Here is a 26037-nt window from a genome sequence, read left to right as displayed (position 1 = left end):
GAAAGAAGATTTATATAAAAGGAAAGGGGAATGCCCGGGAAAGCTACTCAAACATACCCACAACCCTTTCCGAACCCCTTTTGATTGAAACAATGAGAAAAAATAGACAGAGAATAGGGAAAAGAAAGAAACTCCATCAAACACTGAAAAGCATGAAGAAATGCCCAAGAGTTTGGATGCAACTGCGAGGGCACGCAGTTGAGTTGAGTCAAAACATCACACTCAAATTCAGAAAAAGGGAATCTCACACGGAGTTCAGTGAGACAAAGGGTATACATATAAAAATACTGTCAATCCCCCTCCTCTCACAAACCCTATCCCCACCAGAACAGTGAAGAAGCTCAACCACCGCACCCGAACCATTTTTCACAAGCTTCAAACCCTTGAGTTCACAAGTGACTCGACGTCCACATACGATGAGGAACGAGTCCTCACATCATTATGTACCCAAGGGTACGGGTTATCTTTTTTCACTTCAACCACCTTCTGCTTTTCCTTCTCTTTCTCTTTCTCTCACGCCATTACAAAAAACAGAAACAAAAATCTCTAGAGAAGGAAACTAACCTTTAGAAGTCATGCTGGGGTCAACTGGAAAGATGAAATTGAAAAAGCAGAATGTCAATTTCAAAGTAGCAACAACTATTATTACAAGCCTACTAACTTAGTGGGTATCGCAAGTAATAACCGCTCAAAGCATTGAAAACCCAAACGGTGAAGAAGCACATTAATCATAACACATTTCACGAGGTAAAAAGTCCCTTAACTTTCAGTCTCTCCCATATCCATTTTTTCTTTTCATTCTCAATACTAAAAACGCATCACATGGAAAGCCCAAGATCGTAAGGAGGCCCGATACATCACGAAACTAATCAACACCATACGTGCGGAAAAAACACAAACAAAGGCCGACCATTTAAAAGCTTACATGTTGCTTTTGAACAAAGCCATACAAGTTTGGGGGCTATGACGTCTACCCTACAAACTCGGAAACAAAATCAATATCAAAACCGACCATATGAAACGGAGATAATAGTGCAATTCAACCACAACTTGAGTACAGCTTCAAAACGAATCAAACATAATCTCTAAACCGTTATCAATAACAAACGGTACTCACCACCCAATCAGAAAAGATCGGAACAAACAAAGACAAGCTAGCACTTCACTCGTCTATATAAACAAACCAGATATCCCAGAAGAAGCCAGGTCACACACCACGTTTTATTTATCTTTTAAATTCTCCCTTTAATATACTCTCCTAACTTGAGCGTCAGAGTACTTTTTGCAGGTGCTCCCGCCGCTGTGTTGCGCATTGTCGAAGTGTTTCGACCCTTTCTCAGGACGAATTATAGCTCTCCACCAAGACTAAACAGTCGTTGGAAGGAGTCATCATACCTCGATTACACACGAACAGAACAGTTTTATTATACAAGTGTAATTTTTTTTATACAATACAGAAGAAAATAATAAAATTACTTTTTAACGGATGAATTATCTTAAGAAAAAAATTTATTATCATATATAAATAATAATATAAAACATACCATAGTTATATAAATACAAAAATAATATGTGTATATCAAAAATTAGTTATCAAGTATATATATATATAAATATAAAATTTATTTTTAATATATATTTTATATTTTAATGTATATTTTATATTGATAACTGATTTTAGTTATTAATTTTAATATACAGTTAATACACGATTGATATAAATATAAGTGATAGTTGCTTTCTTGATAGATTTTATTATTACTTTTATTATATTTTATTCTGATAAGTCTTTCTAACTTCTTTGTACAGTATTACTAAACCAATATATTTAAATATAAATAAATTACACCAAAATACATTAATTCAAAAAAACATATAAGAAAAATTAAAATAACGAACCCGGCAATGTATAACAAAAGACATATTTGATTGTGGATCGATCTCATCAAGGATGTGATGCTATACCCCATTCACTTCCCAATTTATCTTTAAGTTGTTCAACTTCTTTTTCTGGCAGAGAAACTGTGACCAACCTTCCAATTTTGCCACCATCTTCCTTATCCTGAGGTGCTGGAAGTACCAAAACTACCCCTTCATCACCCACCCCATGAAGGGCACAATTGGCAACCATTGGTTTCTCTCCATTAAGCTTCACCCCATAAATAACGTTACCTTCTTCTTCCAAGTTCACAAAAGTCAACCTCGTTCCATACACTATAAAATCCTCTTTCCCTTCACTTTCTTCCACCAATTTCTCCATGACATGCTTCTCAACCTTCTTTTTCTCACTGCCCATGAGCCTTGCCAATTCCAAAACATCAGATTCCGAAACAGAAACTTTGCTACTAGCTTCAACTGTACTAAATTCCAAGCCAATATTTGTAGGGAACTCGTAGTTTTCCCTATGATATTCGCAAATTACAACATCTTTTGGCTCTGAATAGCTCCTGATCTGAGCCAAACACTTCCATAATAATGCCGAAACGATTTCGAAACAACAGGTGTTGTTAGATTCTTGGCTACTTGTGACTGAATCTTGAAGTTGGTTGTAACTGACATAGAAAGTGTGAGTAACGATTTTGGTGTCAGTTGCGGCGATCCAGTGTTCTTCGTCAAGAATTGTGGCCCTTTTCACGATGGGAATCTGTGAATCTTGAATGGAATTAATAGGAAGAGATTGTAACTCTTCATTATTAGGGTTTACGTGAAGGGATTTTGGTGGCACGTGACCGGCGAGCGCGTGACTCCACTTGGTGATGAAATTGAAAGCCGAGAAAGCGTCTCCAAGGACATGAGACCAACTTAGTCCCACACACAGCCCTCCACATTTGAACCAAGTGAACTGCATAAAACACAAAAGTTGAAGCAGCTGATTAGTTACAAAAACTGTTACACAGTAAAAAAAAAAAAAAAAAATAATTACAACAGTTTTGAGAAGTGATGTACTAAACTACTAATGTTGGTGGTTGGTGGTTGCATCAACCGGCAATAAATGAATAACATTGCTCTTTATTATTATTATTAAGTTTATTGTCAAATTATTTTTTTCTTAATATTAAAACGAGAAAGTATGAAGAACAAACTTATAGTTAACCAATTTTAAAATTTAGGGTTATAATTTAGGATTTAAAGTAAAAAAGATTTATAATTTAAGATCTAAGATAAATAAAATAATTTTAAAAAGATTAATTGATGTTGAGTAATGTTCTGAAAAAAATATTTTTTATCCAATAACATCAGTCAATTTTTTTAAAATAGTCTTGTTTATCTTAAATTTTAGATCTTAAAATCATAAACTCTTAATACTAAATTATAAATTTTAAATTCTAAATTTTTTTTATATTCTCAAAAAATGTTAAAGAATTACTACTTTTTATTAATATTAGCTAATACTTCAAACTAATAATATCTTAGTTTTACCCTATTAGAATTTATGATTTAAGTTTAAGATTTAGAATTTAATTTTTAGGATTTAAAATTAAACAAATATTGACTGAAAATGATAAATGTTGTTGTTCATGTATCATTTACCAATATATAATATTATTTTTATCATTTTAAAAGAATATATATTATCTCTTTACAATTACTATCCCTTTTTCATCTAATAGAGTTCGTTGCCACTCTTGCCATTGTAACAAATAACGTCCGTTAACTTAACTTTTTTTTTTCACCCTAGTATCTGATTGATTTAATTAACTTAACTTTTCTAAAGATATACTACTTATAATTTGGATAAAATCAAATTTCAAAATCAACAGTTCAACACTACTTATTTGTTATGGGAGAGAGCATTGAATATTGATGTTTAATTTGGTTATACAAATTGCATGCAATATAAAGTACACGTGGCTTATTATCAGAAGAAGAGAATAAATATTTAGACGAGAGTTAGTTGGCAAGAGAAGATTATAATATGATTTTATTGGTTTAGCCTAATATACATGGGTACGTGTTTCTTTGTCATAGAATGCTGCATCTACTTGCTCTCTTTGCTTGTGGCTGGTTCCTCTTTTTCGGTTAGATATTATGGCTTCTATAAATTTTTTTACATAAACTAATATACATACTGAAACTATGGGGAGATATATAGAGAAATATATACCTAGGCAAGAGAATGTTACATGGTTGACGTATTTGGTGAATAATAATTTATATTTATTAAAATTTATATAAATTAATTAATAATTTTATGTTTATATTTTTTAAAATTTATATACATAAATTAATAATTTATTTATTAAAGATAATCTAATATTTATATTAATTAAATAATGACTAAAAATATTAAAAATTACTAACTTTAACAATTTTTCTTACGTAATGTATAGAACTTTTTTACAATACCATATAACCGAAAAAAAAATAGTTGTTTAACTGAATTCTTAAAATTAAATATAGAACGAAAATGCAAACAGACTATTTCAGTGTCCAATAATCACCATATCTGATCTCCTGCTTTAAAAAAAAAACACTATAAATTGTATATATGTTTTTGCTTAATAAAATGCATAATTTGTTTTAAAAAAATTTAAAATTAATATTGCTTGATTCAAATTAAATATTAGTCCATTTGGAAAACTTAAAATAAATTTAAATTGTGGGAATTAATTTTTAAAGAATGTTTTGAGTGAATACATAACTGAACCCCTAAAAGCTATGTCCACATGGAAATATAATTCTTCGAATTCTTACAAATACTATCTTGACATATCCATAAATGATAAGGACTGTAATATAATAATATTTGATAAGTTAATTAATTTCTTAATAAAATTATGAAAGTTTAAAAAATTGTTAAAAATTACTCTTAAGAATCATTGATGAGAAGAGTCAATTAACGAAAAATATCATTTATGTCAAAGTTAGCAAAATAGTTCTGTTCAATTCATATTTAAAGAGAAGGACCATCAATAATTTTTACAGAGACAATAATAATTTTTTATCTTTAGAGATTACTCTAGCTAGCTAGATGTTATGCTTTTAATGATTCCTTTATTAATTGATCGTACCCTTCTTAATAGTCTTTAGAAGTATTCTTTTCCTAACTACTTTCTAAAGCTAGAAAGTAATGGTTCTTGGTTAACATACACGTGACACATACGTATTTATATTATTAAAAGTCCCATTAAAATTAAAAAAAAAAAAATTGTACAGTCATACCATAATATAAAGGCCACACATTTAAATAACAAAAGTGATATATCATGAAAACTAAGAATTTCTAGGGAAAAAAACACGTAGAAATACTATCTGTAGCATAGGAAAGTAGTAGACCCGTGAAACAATACAAAAATAGGTGCACACAAAGGTTCACAGACTTTCAGCTCCGTGAATAATGAAAGCAATGAACGAGCAACATATAAACATATATGTCGGACTCACCTAATTGGATTATTAATAAATAGGTGGACATATATATAATTTTTTAGATCTTTCTAAAATTTAAGTAAAAAAAAACAACTTTATTATATTATATAAATAACATAATTGATTCAGATATGTATTCGGGAAAAGAAAAAAAAATCCAAAATTTTAGATTACCTTAATTATTAAAACTATCTTCCAGCAAAAAATTCAAATTAAATATAAATTGAGTATTCATATGATAATTAATATATGAAAGAAAAAAAAAGCCATAACATAACTACGACATAAGAGTAGTCTAACCACTAAATTCCATGATCAATTATATATAATTACAATGTATTGAGAGTATAATAAAAAAATTTACACAATAATTAAATTATATTTATTCTTTTAAATAATTATTTTTATTTACGTAATATTATATAATTAGATATATGTATGTATAAAATTATTTTATATTTATAGTGCATTAAAACTATATATCTAATATAAGTTTTTATAAATAAAAAGATTTGATATAATAAGATACCTAGGTAGTTAGGAGATTAAAAGTAGAAAGAATTTACACATACCTTGAGGAAGAGCAAGGGTGAGAAAGCAAGGTGAGGACCAAGCACGTGATCATGGACAAGTTCATGAATGGAGTACCCTTTTTGGTTGAACCATTCCTCAAGTGTCTTATCACAATGAGACTCAACTATGCGGACACCAGCATCGTTGCACTTGATGAACGGTCGCCCGGACGATTCGGACCTCCGGATCCGGCCCGAGATGTGTGAATACGGATCCAACAGGGGAAACATAGGTTTCTTCAAGTCAAAGATTGAGAGCCCTTGTGCTGCTTGAGGGCTAAAGAAATGAACGGTTCTTACGTAGTGAAGCTTCATGAGGAGGTCCATGTAGCCAAGGTTGTACGTGCCGCGCTCGTTGCCACGTGGCGTGGCTGGCACCACCGTTGAGATCTTGGAGGTTAGAGATGGTTGGCTTTCTTCTCCCATGTTGGTAGTTAAAGAACCCATAACCGAGAGAGATAGAAGGGGTTAGATTTTGTGTGTCTGGATTACTCGTCTACATTTATAATGTTGGTTTGGGAGGATCTGTTATACTTCAACTTATGAGGCAGCATTATGAGTTTATGACGGGGAAGAGAAAGGGGTAAGTTAGAGACGTGTTCGGTTAGGATTGGAGAAATTTAATGGGTAAGTGTGAAGATATAGACGTATTATAGGTGTATATTAACATTCCTCATCTATTTTTTAAATAATTTTTTTTACAGAGAGTGTTAGGTAAACAACGGACCATCTTAAACAACACGAACAACTACCAATCAAATAAAAATATATTACATCTTAATTTAATGATACTAATTAAATTTAAGATAAATTTATTTTTTTAACCCTATTAATTTACATTATTCAAAAATATTGTTAATTACTTATGTTTTTCTATTTTTTATTTTCGTACAACAAAAATTCTAAAACACCAAATGTTTCACCTAATCAATTTCAATCAAGTCATAATATGTATACGTTTTTTTTTCATTATTTTTTCTCTTTTTCCTCTTCTTCCTCTTCTTCTTTCTCTTTTTCCATTATCATTATCATCATCATATTATTATCGTGTTATCATTATTATCGTCATTATCTTTTTCATTTTATACGTCGACCCCACTGTTTTATTTGTCTTTGAATTTTTGCACTTGTGTTACTTGATTTTATTATTTCTTTTGTAGATTTTTTTCACTTATGCTCTATTCGAACAAAATTTATAAATCGGTAATTCATGTGTTCATGAAATCAATTTTTAATTCTAATACATCATTTAATTTAGTTGTAAATGACACAAAAATTATTATTGAATAATGTTCGGTGGGTCGGTTACTGAACGGTTCAGATTGCGATCCGGAATGATGGTAGGGGCTCGTCAGGTCGTGGACTGCCGGTCGATGGGTACGAGGTCCCGATATCCCGTGTTCTTCATGGAGAGGGGGGTGCCACCTGCAAAGACACTCCGACGCTCTTGTCAGTAAATGTGCAGGCGGAAAGGGTAGTGTGATATGTGACGTACCTTGGGGAAAGAGCAAGTCTTCCCCTTATATACCTGTCAGAGGTGGGCCCGTCCAGAATAGGCCCATGTTCCCAGAGACGTTGTCCCCCAGCAGCACATGAGCTGTCCTGGACGCGTGTCCGGGTCGGTTTGCGGGGCGTCTGTCCGGATCGGGTGGTGTTCGGGTCGGCCCGGCCCGTGGAGGTTCTGGGTCAGGCCGTAACAGTGCCCCCGACGCGCCAGTGATGGTTGTGAGGGACATTGGTGGCGCGTGATTTCTTCGTTCGTGTGTTGTCGTCGGGTCGGCTGACCGTGGGAGGGACGTGCCCCCTGCGCGCGTGTCTCTTGGTTGCTAAGGCGACCGTTTTGTCGCTTCGTTCTTCGCGCTGAGCATTAAATGCTCATAATGGGTTACGAAAAATCCCGCGCACAAAGACCATTTTATCCCTGGCCTTTTCGCGCTTTACGCAGCGGTTTTTAAACAGTTTCTTATTTCCTTTGCTCCCACTTTCGCTATTCCTATTTTCTTCTCTCCCTGATATCCAAAAATTCTTGTTCGAGCGTCTCTGTGCCTCTTCCTTCACTTTCCAGTTCCTACAATCAATTCAGGTAATTCAAGAATCCTTCTCTTTTCTGTTTCGTTCTTGCATGCTTGTTGTATGTATTTGTGTTGCCATTTTTGTTGTTGTGTGGCCATTTGATGCTAGGTAGATGTGTTGGGGGAGGGGTACCATTCTTGGGTAGGTTTCTAGGTGATTTGTGCGATTGGTATAGCTCTTAGCCGTATTTGGTCATGATTGAGTAGAAAGGGTGTAGTTTCTTGGGTTTTCCCCGGACTCCCGACCTCGTAGACTAACGGAATGGTACCCCGCTGTAGGTATGCCTTATGTCGTCTCCCGGGCTTCCCCTTTCGCGGCGAGCTATGATCCGTACGCTTGGGTAACCTCGGATGTAAAGGATTCGCCAAACCAGATGGATCTGGCGAAGTTGACGGAGTTCCGGCAAGCCGGGTACTTGTGCGGGGGAACAGACGAAGAGGCCAATTATGAGACCTCCGTGCCTGCCCCCCATGAGCGGCTGTACGAGATCAATCTTCACTCTCCCCGGATTGCCGACTGGATTTGGTTTTACAAATCCATGTTCACCCAGGTCGGGGTTTGCCTTCCGTTTTTCGAATTCCAGATGTCGCTCTTGAATCGGATATCCGTGTCACCGTCACAGCTCCATCCGAACAGCTGGGCTTCTATCCGCTGTTTTGAGATGGTTTGCGAGTATCTCGAGCTGCCGGTGTCGGTGGATGTCTTTCTTTTCTTCTTCAACCTTACCAACCCTTCAAAACAAGGGAAAGCGAGGAAAGGGTTCCTCTCTTTCCGGTCTGCCCAGGGTAGGAGAATATTTGGTCTGTTCGAGGACTCCTACCATGGGTTTAAAGATAAGTTCTTCAAAGTCCGTCCCGTTAAAGGTCGCCACCCCTTTTGGTTGTCCTTGGAGGGGGAACGCCTCATCCCCACTTACTGGAGCTTTGGGGCGGGGTCGAATCCTTTTATTAAGGTAACGTATAAGAGGATGTCCTCGGTAGATAAGCAAATAGCCGATGTGCTATTTGCTCTTTTTGAAAAAAACCCCGTGAATCCTCATCTCCTTATGGGTGAACGGGAGGCCGCCAGGAGCTATATCCGTGAGTCGTCTTGTTTTGTATTTTTTGTGTTGTTTATTATTGTTTGCTTTCGCGATCTAACGACTGATGTGTTTGTTTGTTTGCTGCTGTGGAGATGTCTGCTACAGTGACGAGTCTTGAGAACCTGATGAAGACCTTCTTCAAAGAAAGCGATGACGAGAAAGCTGAGGAGAAGGATGCCGGGAACTCGATTGGACCTTCTAGGGAGAAGGAGGACCAGACTGAGCCCCCTCCCCAGGATACTGATATGTCGGGTAAGAACCCAGAGGGGGCGCAGGCTTCTCCCCCTCCCGAGGTCATCGTTGGCGGGCACTCGCCCTCTGCCCCTCAGGAAGATGACGATGTGGAACTCATCCACACCCCTAAGAGGCGGAGGGCGTCTTCGAGCCCGGAGGGGGCTCTCACCATCATGGAGAGGAATTTCGATGCCACAACCTTTATCGACTCGCAGCTGATCCTTGGGATAGAGGAGCATTTCCATGGAACCGACCTGGCCGGGCAGGCGAGATGGATGTATCGGACTTTGCTCCGGGGGGCCGTGATAGCTCGAAAGGCTGAGTTCGAGCTGTCGGGAATGCAGGCCCTCCGGAGGAAGCTCGAGTCCTCTGCCAAGGTGAACAACGACTTCAAGATGCAGGTTGAGCTATTCCAGAGCCAGTTGTCTGAGATGGGGGAGAGACTCAAGGCATCCAAGGAAAGGGCGACATCCGCCGAGGAAAAATTGAAGGCCTTCGACGAGACGGTGGCCCGTTTAGCTGAGCGGGAGATGACCTTGGAGAGCCAGCTAAACGCCGCTCAGGGTCAGGTAGCGATCTTGGAGAAAGAGCGTGACCAGGCCGTGTCGTCGGCTAAAGCCGCTAAAGTCGAGGTCGAGGAGCTCCGGAAGAAGCTAAAAGCGACCAAAGAGCAAGGGAAGAGCGTGATTTCTATGACTGAAGATGCTTTGAAAGCCCAAGTGAAGATCGTGGCTCCCAACTTCGACATATCGGCTATTGGGGTCTTCAAAATGATCCAAGACGGTAAGATTGTCGACATGCCTAGGAAGTGATTTCTTTTAACTTGAACATTTTGATGTAGATTTGTTGAACATTTGTTGCGTGTTCTGTAATTTGACACTTCGTAATAGTTATGTTTAGTCGGTCGTTTGGCCGAGTGGCCGTTACTATCTTTCGCCTTACTCGTCGTATTATTTTTGTTACCGTCTTTTTGGGGTGGGCTCATTGCTTGTGCCCGTTTTGTCGTTTTTGCTTTGGTAACGATTTAGACCGATTTTGGTCACGTTGTCGCTGTGTTAATTATTGCTATGGTCCGTCTGGCTTTCGGGGTGGGCTCCTTGCTTGTGCCCGTTTTGTCGTTTTTGCTTTGGTAACGATTTGGACCGATTTGGTCGCGTTGTCGCTGTGTTAATTATTGCTATGGTCCGTCTGGCTCCCGGGGTGATCAGTCCCGGGTTGCCATTTTAGGACGTAATCGTGTGAAGCGCGTATTGGGAAGCAAAAGATAAGTAGGAGAATATTTTCACAAGTGAGAATTAATCGTCAGCTATGCAAGCTTGTTAATATGGCAAGTATTCGATAAGAGTAAATAGCTAAAAATGGACTAAAATTTAATCATGTGAACAGAGAGATCATTCGTGAGTCCGTTAGGCCTCCTGGTCGGCTTGTCCGAGTCAGGAGTAGAACTTTCTCAAGTTACCTGCATTCCATGTTCTAGGGATCTCTGTGCCGTCGAGTCTCTCGAGCTTGTAGGCATCCTTTCCAAGTACTTCCCTAATTCTATAGGGACCTTCCCAATTTGCCGCCAGCTTTCCTTCTCCAGGGGTCGGTAGACCGACATCGTTGCGTCGCAGAACGAGGTCTCTTTCCCCAAAATCCCTCCTGAGGACTTTAGCGTTGTAGCGCAAGGCTATTCTTTGTTTCAATGCTGTTTCTGACAAATGGGCCATCTCCCTCGTCTCCTCCACCAGGTCCTTTTCTACTGCTTCGTCCACACCTGCGAGCAGTAGCCGCGGGCTCGGTTCGCCGATTTCGACGGGTATCACGGCGTCGACCTCGTATGTTAAGCAAAAAGGGGTTTCTCCCGTAGCGCTTTGCTCGGTTGTTCGGTAGGACCATAGGACCGAAGCGAGCTCGTCAGCCCAAGCGCCTTTCTTGTTGTCTAGGCATTTCTTAAGGCCAAGCAAGATGACCTTGTTTGCGGATTCCACTTGCCCGTTTGTCTGGGGGTGTTCAACTGAGGAAAACTTTTGCTTTACCCCTAGGCCGGTGAGGAACTCCGTGAACTTCTTGTCAGTGAATTGTGTTCCATTATCCGAGATGACGACCTCCGAGATGCCGAACCGGGTTATCACCTGTCTCCACATGAACTTCCTGCAATTGGAGGAAGATGCGCTGGCCAGTGGCTCGGCCTCTATCCACTTGGTGTAGTAATCGATGGCCACTATGAGATATTTGACTTGTCCCGGGCCAACCGGGAAAGGTCCTAAAAGGTCGACTCCCCATTGAGCGAAGGGTCTTGTGGTCGTCAAAAGGCTTAACTCGGAGGCCGGCGCCTTGTGGAAGTTCGCGTTTTGTTGACACTTTACGCATTTTTTAACGAATTCTCTTGAGTCTTTCATCATTGATGGCCAGTAATATCCAGCTCGGATGAGCTTCCTCACTAGGGCCTTGCCCCGATGTGGTGGCCGCAGCATCCCTCGTGGACTTCTCTAAGTACGTAGTCCGTCTGGTCGGGGTGCAAGCATTTCAATAGGGGTTGGCTGAGCCCCTTTCTGAATAATTGCCCTTGTATGATTGCATATCTGGCTGCCTCCCTTCTCAACGTTCTAGCTGTCTTCTCGTCGTCTGGTAATTTACCGAGCTCCAGGAAGTTTGTGATGGGGTCCAGCCAGGAGGGACTCACTTCCGTCAAGTGGAGGGCGACCGTTGGCTCTTTCACCATGCCTTGAATGAGAGACCGGTTACCCGCTCCTGGTTTCGTGCTGGCTAGTTTGGACAGGAGGTCCGCCCGTGTGTTCCTTTCTCTGGGGACGTGTTGGATCGTGACCTCTTGGAACTGACTTATCATTTCTTTAATCTTTTCCAAGTATTTTTGCAGGAGGGGGTCCTGGGCTTGGTAACTTCCGTTTACTTGCGAGGTGACGACTTGTGAATCACTGCATACTTCGACCTTCGTTGCTCTGACTTTCCGTGCTAGTATTAGTCTGCTTAAGAGAGCTTCATATTCCGCTTGGTTGTTCGACATAGGAAACTCGAACTTGGTCGATTGCTCGTAGATGACTCCTACTGGGCTTTCTAAGATGACCCCGGCTCCCCCAGACGTTTGGTTGGAGGCTCCGTCCACGTGGAGCCTCCACCGTGTGCCCGTTTCGTCGGGGGGATCACTTGCTACCTCAACCAAAAAGTCTGCCATTGCCTGGGCCTTGATTGCGTGCCGGGGCGCATACTGCAAGTCATATTGGGAGAGCTCGATGGCCCAGGTCATCATCCTACCAGCCAAATCAGGTTTTTGGAGTACTTGGCGAATTGCCTGATCCGTTCTCACGACTATACGATGGCCCTGGAAGTATTGCCTTAACCTTCGGGAGGAAGTTAGGAGTGTCAACGCCAGTTTTTCCAATTTGCTGTACCTCAGCTCGGCTCCTTGTAGGGCCCTGCTCACGAAGTAGATCGGCTGCTGAGCTTTCCATTCTTCTCTTACAAGCACTGCTGCAAGCGCTTCTTCTGTTACTGCCAGGTAGAGGTAGAGTGATTCTCCGGCCTTGGGCTTCCCGAGCACCGGAGGTGCTGCTAGGATCTCCTTGAAGTGGTTGAATGCCTCCTCGCACGTTGGGGTCCATTCGAATGCTATTCCCTTTTTCATCAGATTGAAGAAGGGTAGGACTTTTGCTGCCGATGCGCCGACGAAACGGGATAAAGCCGTCAGTCTTCCCGCCAATCGTTGGACATCTTTGATACAACCCGGGCTCTTCATCTGGAGAATCGCCTGGAACTTCTCGGGGTTGGCTTCTACTCCTCTTTGGGTGATCATGAATCCCAGGAACTTTCCAGCTTCCATGGCAAAGGCACATTTAAGCGGGTTGAGCCTCATGCCGTGTTGTCGGAGGGAGGCGAATACACTTCCCAAGTCGCTCAAGAGATCTTCGGGTCATGCGGTTTTTGCGAGGATGTCGTCCACATAGACTTCCACTGTCCTGCCTATGAGCTCACTGAATATCTTGTTCATCAATCTCTGGTACGTGGCGCCAGCATTTTTCAGACCAAATGGCATCACTTTGTAGCAATAGGTCCCCCCGGGCGTTATGAATGCCGTTTTCTCCTCGTCGGGTTGGTGCATCGGTATCTGGTTGTACCCGGAGTAGGCGTCCATGAAGCTCAGATACCGGTACCCCGCTGCTGCGTCGACGAGTGCGTCAATGTTGGGCAGGGGGTAGCAGTCCTTAGGACATGCCTTATTGAGGTTAGAGTAGTCCACACACATTCTCCACCTCCCATTGTGTTTCTTCACCAAAACTACGTTCGACAGCCAGGTCGAGTAGTCCAGTTCCCGGATGAACCCTGCTTCAAGGGGGCTGGCCGCCTGCTTGGCCACCTCCTCTGCCCTTTCCCGTGACATCTTTCTCTTTCTCTGGGCCACTGGCTTGGCTTCTGGTTTGACGGCCAGATGGTGTGACATGGGCTGGGGATCTATCCCTGGCATGTCGGCTGGCGTCCAAGCAAAGAGGTCGGCATTGGCTCTGATCATCTCCATCAAAGGCTCCTTTAATTCATGGGGAAGGTTCCTGTTTATGAACGTGAACTTCTCGTCCCCGTCACCGACCCTAAATTTCTCCAAATCCCCTTCTGGCTCGGGTCTGGGCTTGTCTTCTATCCTGGCGTCCAGGTCGGCGAGGAAGACCCCCGATGCTTCTTTGGACTTTTTCCTGAGAGAGAGGCTGGCGTGGTCGCAGGCGACCACCGTTTCCAAGTCTCCTCTGATGGATCCTACGGATCCGTCATCAGCAACAAACTTCATCACGAGCAGCTTCGTACTAATAGCTGCCCCCAGGTCGTTGATGGTTTTTCTCCCCAAGATGATGTTGTAAGCTGTGGAATCTCGTAAGATTACGAAATCGGCCATCACCGTCCTTCGCCTCTGCCCTTGCCCCACGGAGGTCGGGAGGGAGATGATTCCATCTGGTTTGATGAAGTGGTCTCCCAACCCTACCACACCGTGCTGGTGGGTCGCCAGATCAGCATCTCGTAGTCCCAGGGCGTCAAAAACATTTCGAAACATGATGTTCGAATCTGCCCCCGTATCAACCAGGATCCGCTTGACAAGGCCAGTTTCGACCCTGGCCGTGATGACCATGGGGGGACTTTCCGGCGCCTCGTCGAACCATTGGTCTTCCGGGCCGAAAGAGATGGATGGGAGTCCCCGGGAACTTCTAGCAGACGAGGAGGAGACCGCGAGGACCTTGGCATCTTTTTTCTGTGCCGATTTCGACCTTGGGACGGAGTTCCTCGCCGTTACTACATTCACCACCGTGAGACCGTGGTCGTCCCTCTCTGGTTCTTAGCGTCGTCTCGTCGCCCGGGACCCGTCTTCGTTTTCGCGGTCCCGATTGCGTCTCCTCGGCTCCCTGATAAGATGGGAGAAGTCGGCAAGTTTTCCGTCCCTGATTGCCTGCTCCAGGGCGTCTTTTAGGTCGAAGCAGTATTGGGTTTTGTGCCCGTATCCCTTGTGATATTCACAGTAGAGGTTCTTGTCTCCCCCCGTCCTGCCCTTCAGAGGTCGAGGTTTCGTCAGTATCCCCTTCTCTGCTATCTGTTGGTGAACTTCCGTGATCGGTGCCGCGAGGGGGGTATAATTGGTGAATTTCCTGATTCGGGGGAATGGCTTCGGCACCTTACTTGGGCCGCCGTCCCTGGCGTGTTCCCTTGGTTTTTCTCTACCTTCGTAGTGCCGGGTTTGGTTGTAGACGGGCTGTTGTTTATTGGCAGCCACGACCTTGCTTACTTCCTCGTCGTTGATGTACTCCTTGGCCACGCACTGGATCTCCTGCATTGTCCAGACGGGCTTTGTGGTAAGGTGCTTCCTGAAGTCCTCATTCAGGAGCCCGTTCGTCAAACACAAGCTCGCCACCGAGTCCGTCAAACCATCAATTTCCAAGCATTCGTCGTTGAAACGATCTAAGTATTTCCTGGTCGGTTCCCCGGCTTTCTGAGTCACCTCTAGCAAATTGATCGGGTGCTTGGCTTTGGCGATCCTGGTTGTGAACTGAGCCAGGAAGGCATGGCTGATGTCGGAGAATTGGGTCACCGAGCCCTGTGGGAGGTTATTGAACCACCGTATTGTAGGTCCCGCCAAGGTGACCGGGAAGGCGCGACATCTTACCTCGTCTCCTACTCCTTCTAAGTTCATCCTGGCCTCGAAGGACGTTAGGTGCTCTAGGGGGTCCTGCGTTCCGTTATACCTCATGTCCGTTGGCTTGTCGAAATATTTTGGCAGCCGGACCTCGAGTATGGAGCGGTGGAATGGGGTGGCCCCTATTATCACGGGTCCCCGAGTATTCGTTCTCCCCTCGTCATCCTCCCGGCGAGCATCTTCGTCCCCACGGTTTGTGGTACGCCGCCCTTCGCGCCTGGCGTAAATGACAGGGTCATGACGCCTTCTCGCGCGCCCTCTCTCCCCAGTGCTTTCTGACTCGACCTGGGGGCTAGGCGTGCGCCGGGAGCGGCTCCTAGAGCGGGAACGAGAGTGACTCCGTTCCGGGGTGCGCTGGTCGCGTTCTCTGTCCGCTAACCGGCGCTCTAAGTCTTGCATTCTATGGTGTAGCTCTTGCATTATTTTGGCGTGGTTGTCGCCAGTCCCCCCGAAGGGGCGTCTCTCATGTGTCTGGGTCGCGTCCCTCGGGGGAGATCTCGGATGTTGTCGGGTTCCCGTCCCGGCGACGTCGCCTCCGGGTACGGCCTCTTGGTTTGCCTCCATTTCGACTAGCACGAAGTCCATGGACGAGTCCCCACAGATGGCGCCAATGTTCGGTGGGTCGGTTACTGGACGGTTCGGATTGCGATCCGGGATGATGGTAGGGGCTCGTCAGGTCATGGACTGCCGGTCGATGGGTACGAGGTCCCGATATCCCGTATTCTTCGTGGAGAGGGGGGTGCCACCTGCAAAGACACTCCAACGCTCTTGTCAGTAAATGTGCAGGCAGAAAGGGTAGTGTGATATGTGACGTACCTTGGGGGAAGAGCAAGTCTTCCCCTTATATACCTGTTAGAGGTGGGCCCGTCCAAAATAGGCCCATGTTCCCAGAGACGTTGTCCCCCAGCAGCACATGAACTGTCCTGGACGCGTGTCCGGGTCGGTTTGCGGGGCGTCTGTCCGGATCGGGTGGTGTTCGGGTCGGCCCGGCCCGTGGAGGTTCTGGGTCAGGCCGTAACAAATAATATAAAAGATTTTTAAAGGACTATAAATTCAAAATTTTGACTTACTCAACTAATAAAATATATTCAAATATGTTTTAAATTTAAAAAATACATCAATTTATTGTAAATGATACATAAATAACTAAATCATTTTATATATTACTTCAATACCACACAATTATATCGATGATAATAAAAATACATGATTTAGTTAAAAATGACATAGTAATTTTTTATAAATGACACAATACAAAAAATCTTTAATTAACCACAAGTCCAAAATTTTAATTCACTCAACTAATAAAATACATTCAATTAAGTTTTGGATCCAAAAAATACATTAATTTATTAAAAATGACACAAGAATAGCTATACTTCTCTTATATAGAAGTAATTCGATACCATTCAATCAGTTTAGTACATCATTTAGTTGGAAATAACATAAAAATTTTTATGAATGATACAAGAAATCTTCAAAGGATAACAAGTTAAAAAATTTTCTAAAACTTCTAATTGGTTAAGAAATTTTATATGCCACAGTTAAAAAATTTCTTGTGTCACAGTTAAAAATTTTCGGTGTTATTATTTTTGTTTCTGATAACTTCTAATTGATTGGTTAAAAAAATTTTTGTTCTACGGTTAAGAAATTTTTATGTCAAAATTAAAAAATTTTCTCTCAATTAAAAAATTTCGGTACTATTTTTTTTGATAAATCTTACATTCAAAATTTTGGTGTTGTTTCTGTTGTTGTTCTTCTTCTTCTCCTTCTTATTTCACCTTCCCATAATTATTCTTGTTTTAACCTCTTGACACGAACTTGTGTCATAATTAAAAAATTCTTGTGTGAAAAATTTTGATAAGTTTTGCACAATTTAAAACTCTCATTTTTTCTTCTCCTCCTCACCACCACCACCAATTGTTAAGAAATTTTCTTCTTCTTCTTAACAAGAATAAAAACTAAAAAGTCTCCTTTTTTTTAAACAAAAAAAAATTAAATAAAAAATAAAAATTACTGCAATAACACTAGAAGGAGGAGGAAGATGAGGAGAATAAATAAAAAAGTGTAACAATATATTGCAGCAGCAATTAAAGAACGACGATAAAGAGGGAACATGCGAAAAAGAAACAAAGAAGAAGAAGTGCGTCGTTCAAATGCACATTGTGTTAGCGGTTTTTGTTGGGTTTAGACCAATTTTGTTAGATTTAGTTGATAAAAACGTTTGCACACGTAGAGAGACCGTTTACAAAATACTTCTTTTGTACTATGATATGTTAGTATTAATTTAATGGAATAAAATCAAAATTTAATTTTGATACAATGATAGTATAAAGAAATTTTATATGTATCCAATTAGGTATTACACTACAATAAAAATTATTTTTTGTGACAAATTTTTAGTAGCAATAACATAATGGTCACTGTATATCTTATTTAACTTATCTTTTTGTGGTAATTATATATTTATCATTATTACTATATGTTATAATGACAAATATATACTTTTTATAACCATTAAAAAGGTCTTTACTAACAATTGTATGATTGCCGTTAAAATTTTTTAGTAATAAAAATAAGATAGTTAATGTCTAATTTCTGCTAAAAGTAAAGTAAATAACCACTAAAAATAATTTTTCTAGTGTGTCGCTAAGTTAACAAAAGTAACTACTTTTAATAATTAACACGTGAATAGTCATCTAAACAAATGAAAGTAATTGAATGATTACGTAAAATAATTTACATGGTCAAATCATTAAAATTAAACTCATAAATTAATTATGAAAAATTTTCTTGCGTGCTTTATGTGCTCTCTGTTCACTACAAGGAACAACATATTTTTTAGCACTAAAAATCGACGGTCAGATTTTTTGTCGATATTTTTCGGTACATTGTTATCGATATAATTAAAAAATAATTAAAAATAACATATTAAAATCGACAGTCAAGTCATCTATTATTTTTATGATATTAAAACATTCTCCTACTATTATCACATTATCGACCAAGTGCTGGACGAGAATACTTTTTCTTTAGAATTGACGGATATGGCGTTTATTTTAGTCTTTAAAATATCAACACTATGTTGTCATCGATAAATTTAAATGATCTAAATCACTTTTGAAAATCAGATAAATAGTGTTAGATTTAATGCATAAAATAAATGCCTAAGGTGTTCTTTTTTCTAAATTAAGAGTAAAAATTCGTCTCTCGAAAAATTACTGTCGCCTTAGAAATTTTGTCACTAAATCTGACGGTAAGTAGTGGCGCAAAATTTGTGCCAAGTTTACTGTCGGATTTTACAGCAAAATTTTTCGACGATAACAGGTTTCAGTGAAACGCATCGTTTTGGCAACGACGAATACCTTCCCCCTCATTTTTACGAACTCTCTCTCTCTTCTTTTCTCTTCTCTCTCATCTTCGCTGCTCCATTGAAGATACCGCCATCGCCACCTTCTGGAGCTGCTGCTGTCACCGCCGCTACATGTGGTCGTCAGTACTATTAGAGCTATCGCTGCTGCCATCGCTGTTGTGTCTGTTCCTATCGGAAGTTTTCACCCTGTCGCCGTCACTGCCACCTCCTGTCACCACCACACTTCCACCATGCTGCAACCACCATCAGAGGTAATTTTTTTATAATTTTTTATTTTTTCATTTTTTTTTGCAAAATTTTAGGTTTTTATTAAGTATTTTATTAAATTATTGATTAATTTTGTTTAATGATGTATGTGATTAGGATTTGTTATGTTAATTTATATAATTAGAAATTAAATAATGTTAGGGTAGGTTAAGGTAGGGTGAAATTAAGAGTGCTTGAGCCATTAGAAGATTTTATTTGAGTATTAAGAGTGCTTGAGACTTAAAGAGTTCTATGTTGAAGGCATACGCAACAAACTTGTCAACTCCCTCAAAGAACTTAGATTTTAAAATCCCCCTCCACCGTTATCCCTATCGTACATCCATAGATGATGAGTGAGAATTATTTTGTAACAAAAATCCTAGAATTCAACCAATAACGCAACATTTTCTCACTTTCGTCGTAAAACTCTATCCTAGGAACAATAAGTGTAGCATAAAACTTAAATAATTTCAGTATATTCAGAGATAGAAAATCAACTTGGAATATAACTGCACAGATTACGAAAGAAGTAAACTCCAATTGATGTTAGAGAAAATAATACCGTCCTAATAAAAAGGACAACTTATTAAATTAACAAGTTAAAACTTCTTCAAAGACTAATTTTCAAGGAATAAATAAAACTCAGTATTGAAATTAATTAAAACCTAATTCTAATTTCACCAAATTAACAGTAGGAATAACAAAAATAAACGATATAAATTGAATGCAATTGAAAGAAACTCATTCACTAAACTCAAACTACTCTTGTTGGCCTCTTGTAATGACTCCTTATAACCTACCTCCGAAATGTGCATGAATGACCTATACATGTTCCTAACGTATGTACCTGGTCCAAGCAACCCAAAGGTCAAAATAGATGTCTTCTTGCAACCTTTGGTGGATGAGTTGATGGAGTTGTGGATTCATGGTGTAGAAACGTATGATATGTCAACGAAGACAAATTTTCAACTGTATATTGCATTGATGTGAACCATTAATGACTTTCCTGCATATGGGATGTTATCAGGTTAGTCCATTTAGGACAGAATATCGTGCCCCATTTGTATGGAGGATACGAATGCATTTTGGCTAACGAATGGGGTAACAATTCGTGGTTTGGTTGTCATCGAAGGTTCCTCGATATTGATCATCCTTTTTGGTGCAACAAGGATTCGTTTAGGAAGAATAAAACTAGACAAGAAGAGGCACCCATGAGGTTGAGTGGTTTGCAAGTTTGGCATCCTGTAAGTAAAATCGCAAGGATCATCAATAACGGAACAGGGTTGAGACCTCTGGGATATGGCAGGGAGCATAATTGGACGAAACAGAGTATATTTTGGGAGTTGCCTTATTGAAAAGACAACTTGGTTCATCATTATCTTGATAAGGCAAGGTTAGACTTGGTGGACATTTGCAGACAATCAGATCTAAACTTAAAGAGAGTTGAAAACGGCCGGTGGGTTAAACCAAATGCAGTGTTCACTCTAACAAAGAACTAGAGACAAAATGTTTGTAGGTAAATTAGGGGATTGGGATTTTCTGATGGTTATACCTCTAACTTGGGTAGGTGTGCAAAGGTCTCACAGGGTAGACTTGCTGGATTGAAGAGTCATGATTGTCATGTCTTTGTGGAGTCATTACTTCTTATCGCGTTCAAAAAACTTCCTACCAATATCTAAAAATCTCTCACATAAATAAGTGAGTTCTTTAGGGAGTTATGTGCTTTGAAACTTAGTATTAATTATCTTACAGTCATGGAGAAGAACATTCTCATCATACTTTGTAAGTTAGAGAGGATATTCCCTCTAGGATTTTTTGATGTTATGGAACACTTGGCAATCCACCCCCCGTACGAAGCAAGAGTATGTGAGCCGGTCCAATTTAGGTGGATGTAACCTTTTGAAAGAATGATTGGATCCTTTAAGCTCACCGTAAAGAACAAAGCTCAAAGATCGAGGGTAGCATCTGCGAAGTATTTCTAGCTAAAGAAACATCCGCATTTTGCTCCTTCTATTTTGAGCCTCATGTTAAGTCACGTAGAACAAGATTTAGAAGGAACGATGAGAGGGGAGAATCCTCGTCAACTAGAATAACCTATCCTCCATAAGGAGTTGCAATAGGCGCGTGTAGTGAATATTGGTTAGAGAAAAAGAAAATCGATGTCACACGTCTGCATGTATTGCTTAACTATGACCAGGTTTCACCCTACTTGAGGTCAGTTTTTTAAGTCTTTGTAAATATTGCAATTAGTAAGATAATAACTTATTCAACTAATCAAAACTTCAGTACATTGAAATTTTATTATTTATCATATTGTATCATAGGTTATTCTAGAAAAAAAATTCTGATACATCATAAAATAATTTTTTACATTGGTTCAGAGAATACGTCAGTGTCTCTCTAATTTACACAACAGATTGGAAACTAGTTGCACTTAGTTGCACAATGAATAAGGGCACAAGCTATCCGATATACAATATTAATGGATATCAGTTCAATTCTTTACAATGGTCGGTGGGAAATAAAATAGATAAAACTGGAGTTTGGGTTCGTGGAAATGTAGGTAGTGGTCATTCTGATTGGTATGATGTGTTGCACAATATAATTCAATTAGAGTATTTTTGTCACACTACGTATAAGGTGCGCATGTTTAAATGTTAATGGTATGATTTAAGTTCGTAACCGAGAACACGAAAGCACAAGGACTACAATATCACTGAAATAAATATAACCAAAAAAATATAAGCATTACGATCCTTTTATTCTACCTCAAAATGCACGACATGTATACTATTTGCTTTATCTAGGGTCATGCAAGTCTAGTTGGGTTATTATGGTTAAGACTAAGCTAAGAAATCGCATCGAGTCTGATGGGACAGAGGGTCAGCAACCTTACTAAATTGATTAGCAAACTCCTTCGAAAATGGTGGTTGATATCGCTGATCCGATCACTCTTAGGTTGGCTGTTATGGATGAGACATCATTGACCTTAGGGTAGATGATGACACACTACCACTAGCGGACGACGATCTTCAAGAAGAAAAGGGGGTCGATAGAGACAAAAAAGAAGACGAATTCGATGATTGAGAAATTACCTTGGAATAGGAGGATGATGAACCATAAGAAGAAGATGATGAATTTAAATAAGATTAACCTAAATATAGTTTAACTAGCTTGTTGTATGTTTAAGCCTTATTTTAGCCAGATCATATAATTGCAATGCATGCTAGCCTTACTTGTATCTTATGTATTTCTTTATTCCTTTCATGTTTTTATTCTGTATGTTTGATCTTTCACATCATATATAAATCACTTTTCTTAGATAAATTATTAATTTATTATTTATTTATTGGGAGTTATTCTTTACTTATTGGGAGTTGATTATCGATTATTAATTATCGGGATCCATTATAAATTGAAGAAGAAAATAAAACCGATTATTCCACTAGATTTACTGTCAGAATTTTTTCAACTGTAATAATTTTCCAGATTTAAAAAAAAAATTAAAAATTGGCGCTACTATCAGATTTACTGTCGGAAAAATCCAATAGTAACGCGATGTGAAGTTTTACTATTTGGCGCCATAGTTACCATTGGAATTTAAGTGGCATCAGATTGCTGTTACTTAAATATCGTATTCCTCCGGTAATTTTGCCGCTAGTTACCGTCGGAAAAAAATCCATCGATAAACATTTACCGGCGAGATTTATACCGTCAAATATAATCCGATGCAAAATCCAACGGTAATTAATTTAACAACAGATTATATTTTATTTTTCAGCAGGTAAATCCGACGGTACTCAGCAATTTTTTTGTAATGGTTATTTACTTTTCTTTGAATATTTTGTATTATTAGTGGATTTAGACGAATATTTTGTATTTAATTATTTCTCTTCTCTTAAATCTCTATGTTAGAGGATTGTTTATTATCTTGATAAGTTTACAAACGCATGATTTAATATTTAGTATAAATTTTATTTTTTATTTAAAAATGTATTTGCATTAGTTGTCTACTGTTTTCAAATAAAAAAATTAATTAAAACATATGACTATTAATATCGATAACAATGTTATCGTTTTCTTAATTTAAAATAGATAAAAGAAAAAAATAGATGACGACATTGTTGATACGTTAATAATTAAATCGACGGTTAATTTGTCAATTTTAATAAATCAAATATCGACAGACGTGTCATTAATTTTACATAAGATTATCGACATTTAGAATGTCGTTTTTTATTAAATATGTAAAAATCTTAAATTCATATTATTGACAAAAAAATTATCGATTTTATTTAAAATTTAACAACAGTCTAATAAATCGTCGATCTTATTAAATTTTTAAAAAATTGACTTATTTAAAAGTGATATGTCATACTGTTGATTTTTAATTTTATCACAATTCCACCGTCAATTTTAACCGTGTTTTTATAGTGTGGTTAGATAACTCAATTGTTCAATCGTAGTTGAACTTGCTATTCTTTTTTCAGATGAAATATATTTCGACAATAAAAAATATATATAAAGTGTAAATATTTACACGAGATTCTGATACTTAAAGTCAATATCGATGAATATTCAGTGGTCTATCTCATCGGGAAAACAAAAAAAATTTCTCCTATGAAACTTGAAATGTTTCTCTCATAAGTGAGTTGTAGATTGAATTATCAACGTTGCACATAATCAGTTACGAGATGCCAAATGAATGATTATAATGAAAATAATAAGGGTCCATCTAGTGTACAGATGTGTTTTGGTACAGATTTACAGATTTTTGTTTTTATTTGGTTGTTTATTGATTTAAAAGCGTATCACTAAAAGTGTTGCTTAAAGAGAAAGTGTTACCCTTAATCGTTAACTTGGCTCTGATACCAATTTTCTTTCTTTTAGTATTTATAATTCTGATTTTATTTTTATAGTTTTTCAATCTTGTTTTAGTTTATAATATTCTTTTTTGCATGGATTATGGTATATAAAATCTTTTATCTGTTTGTCTTTTTCTTTAATATAATTTCTCAAATCTTCAAAAACTTCTTTTATTTCTACACTTTCTATTGTTTCTAAATATCTTTTTAATTTTTCAACCTCATTCTCCATTTTTTCTTTCAACAGCTTTAATTCTTTTAAGTCATAATATGATTTTCCAGGCATTTATAATTTTTTTAAGTTTAACTTCAACTTGTTTATATTTATTCTTATTTCTATCCTTTTTATTATAAGGTCATCAATTTCGATCTGAAGATTATTTAATTCCCTTTTATACTCCTTTATTTTACTTTTTAATTTTTTCGCTCTTTTTCTTTTTATTTTATTTTCTGGTCTTTCAATCTTTGTATGTTTCATTATTTATTTTAGAATTTCTGCAAATTCTATCATCGCTTCATCACTATTTTCTAGAGATTCTATTAATTTTTCTAGCTCTTTAACTTCTCTTTTTAACTTGTCATAGATTATTTTTAGAGCTTCAAATGCTCTTTGATTTATTTCAGAAAACTGCAAATAATTCAAATGATTTTCTCTTTCAAAGAGCTCTTGTTTCTTATCTTGATAAGTTACATATATTTCTTCTTTATTTATTGTCATAATTTAGTATTTAAGGTTTCATTTAATTTTTCGACCTTTTTTGTTAATTCTTTTATTTCAGAATTTTCTTCTTTAATCTTTAACTTAGATAAACTTAAAGGGCTATTAATTTTAGATTCTCTTATTTGAAAATTTGATGAAACCAATTTTCCTGATAGTTCTTTTAATAATAGAACTGAGTTTTCAATAGCTTTATATTTTGGTATTTCTGTTTTTACAATTTTCTGAAATAATTCATCGACATAAATTCTTTCTCTGTTTTTAAATATTATACTATGATGGCTATTTGTTAAAGCATAATTTATTGCATATGTAATTGAAAATGGTTCATCATCTTGTTCCATTAGATTCTTTCTATGAAATTTATAAGCCAAACTTATAGATCTTCCAAGATTTTCAGTTGATAAAGGTATAGCATATCCAAGATGGGCATTAAATTTAACATTTACGTTTGCCAAATTTCCATGAACAATTCCAATTATTTGATCTATTGGGTCATCGGTAATTCTTTTGTCACAGATTGCTAAACTTATTGGTGAATTAATTCCTTTCATATATGTAGATTTGATTAAGACTTGTATAGTACTAATATGAATCCATCCAATTTTAGATCTTTTTTGTTGATCCTTAATTTTCTCAATCTGTTTACTCAATTCTTCATTATTTATCAAAGCTATTTCAAGTTCTCCATTGGCAGATTTTATCTTTATAGGAGCTTCAAGTTGAATTTTTCCATAGTATATTATATTTTTTCTATTAAAAACTTCTTTTAAGAGATTTTGTTTATTAAAATTTTCATTTGATTTGAGATTTAATTCTGTTTTTAGAACAGCCTGCTTTTCATTATCTAATAAAGCAGTTAATCTATAATAATCAGATTCTTCTGTTAATTCTAAATTTTCTAAATAATTCATAATTGAAAGACTAGAATGAAGATGTACCTTTCTGGAGAAAAACTTCCTTTATTTAGTATATTTTACATAAGGAGTTTTTATATCCAGAGGGGAGATTGTAGATACTAACTCCAGAGGGGAGTTTAGAACTATTTTTCCCTAAGGGAATTCTTCCTCAGACTATAGAATCGCCTCGGCAGCTTCCTCCTTGCTCTCCTAGCATATGAGTACTCTTAGCCTCCTGCTTTCTATTGTCTGATGCCTTTACAATTGCCTAAGCAACCTATTTATAATATTTGGGTTTGATGGACAATTCCCATCCTTACCCTTCTTATGACGTCATTGCTTACGTCATTGTTTGTTCTCTTTCACCAGCTACATTGTTGGTGCTCTATGACCTAAGTGCTTATGTCACTATGCAATAATGTTGAGAGATGCTTCAG

The 26037-nt window shown here is 38.2% G+C and overlaps 1 protein-coding gene across 1 annotated transcript; it reads right to left on the bottom strand.

Moving 5' to 3' along the window:
• Window positions 1–1811: 1811 nt before the first annotated feature.
• On the bottom strand, window positions 1812–6596 carry LOC112766628 (protein ECERIFERUM 2). The gene is made up of 2 exons (XM_025812523.2): window positions 5943–6596; window positions 1812–2842 (listed from the first exon to the last, which is right to left on the bottom strand). Exons 1-2 carry the CDS (start codon window positions 6387–6389, stop codon window positions 1946–1948), a joined length of 1344 nt encoding a protein of 447 aa, XP_025668308.1. The 5' UTR covers window positions 6390–6596; the 3' UTR covers window positions 1812–1945.
• Between the last annotated feature and the right edge of the window lie 19441 nt (window positions 6597–26037).

Source organism: Arachis hypogaea, chromosome 17 (genome assembly GCF_003086295.3).
Source record: "Arachis hypogaea cultivar Tifrunner chromosome 17, arahy.Tifrunner.gnm2.J5K5, whole genome shotgun sequence".
Taxonomy (NCBI): domain Eukaryota; kingdom Viridiplantae; phylum Streptophyta; class Magnoliopsida; order Fabales; family Fabaceae; genus Arachis; species Arachis hypogaea.
Note: the sequence above shows the minus strand (reverse complement) of the source record. Positions and strands in the feature narration are given on the sequence as shown.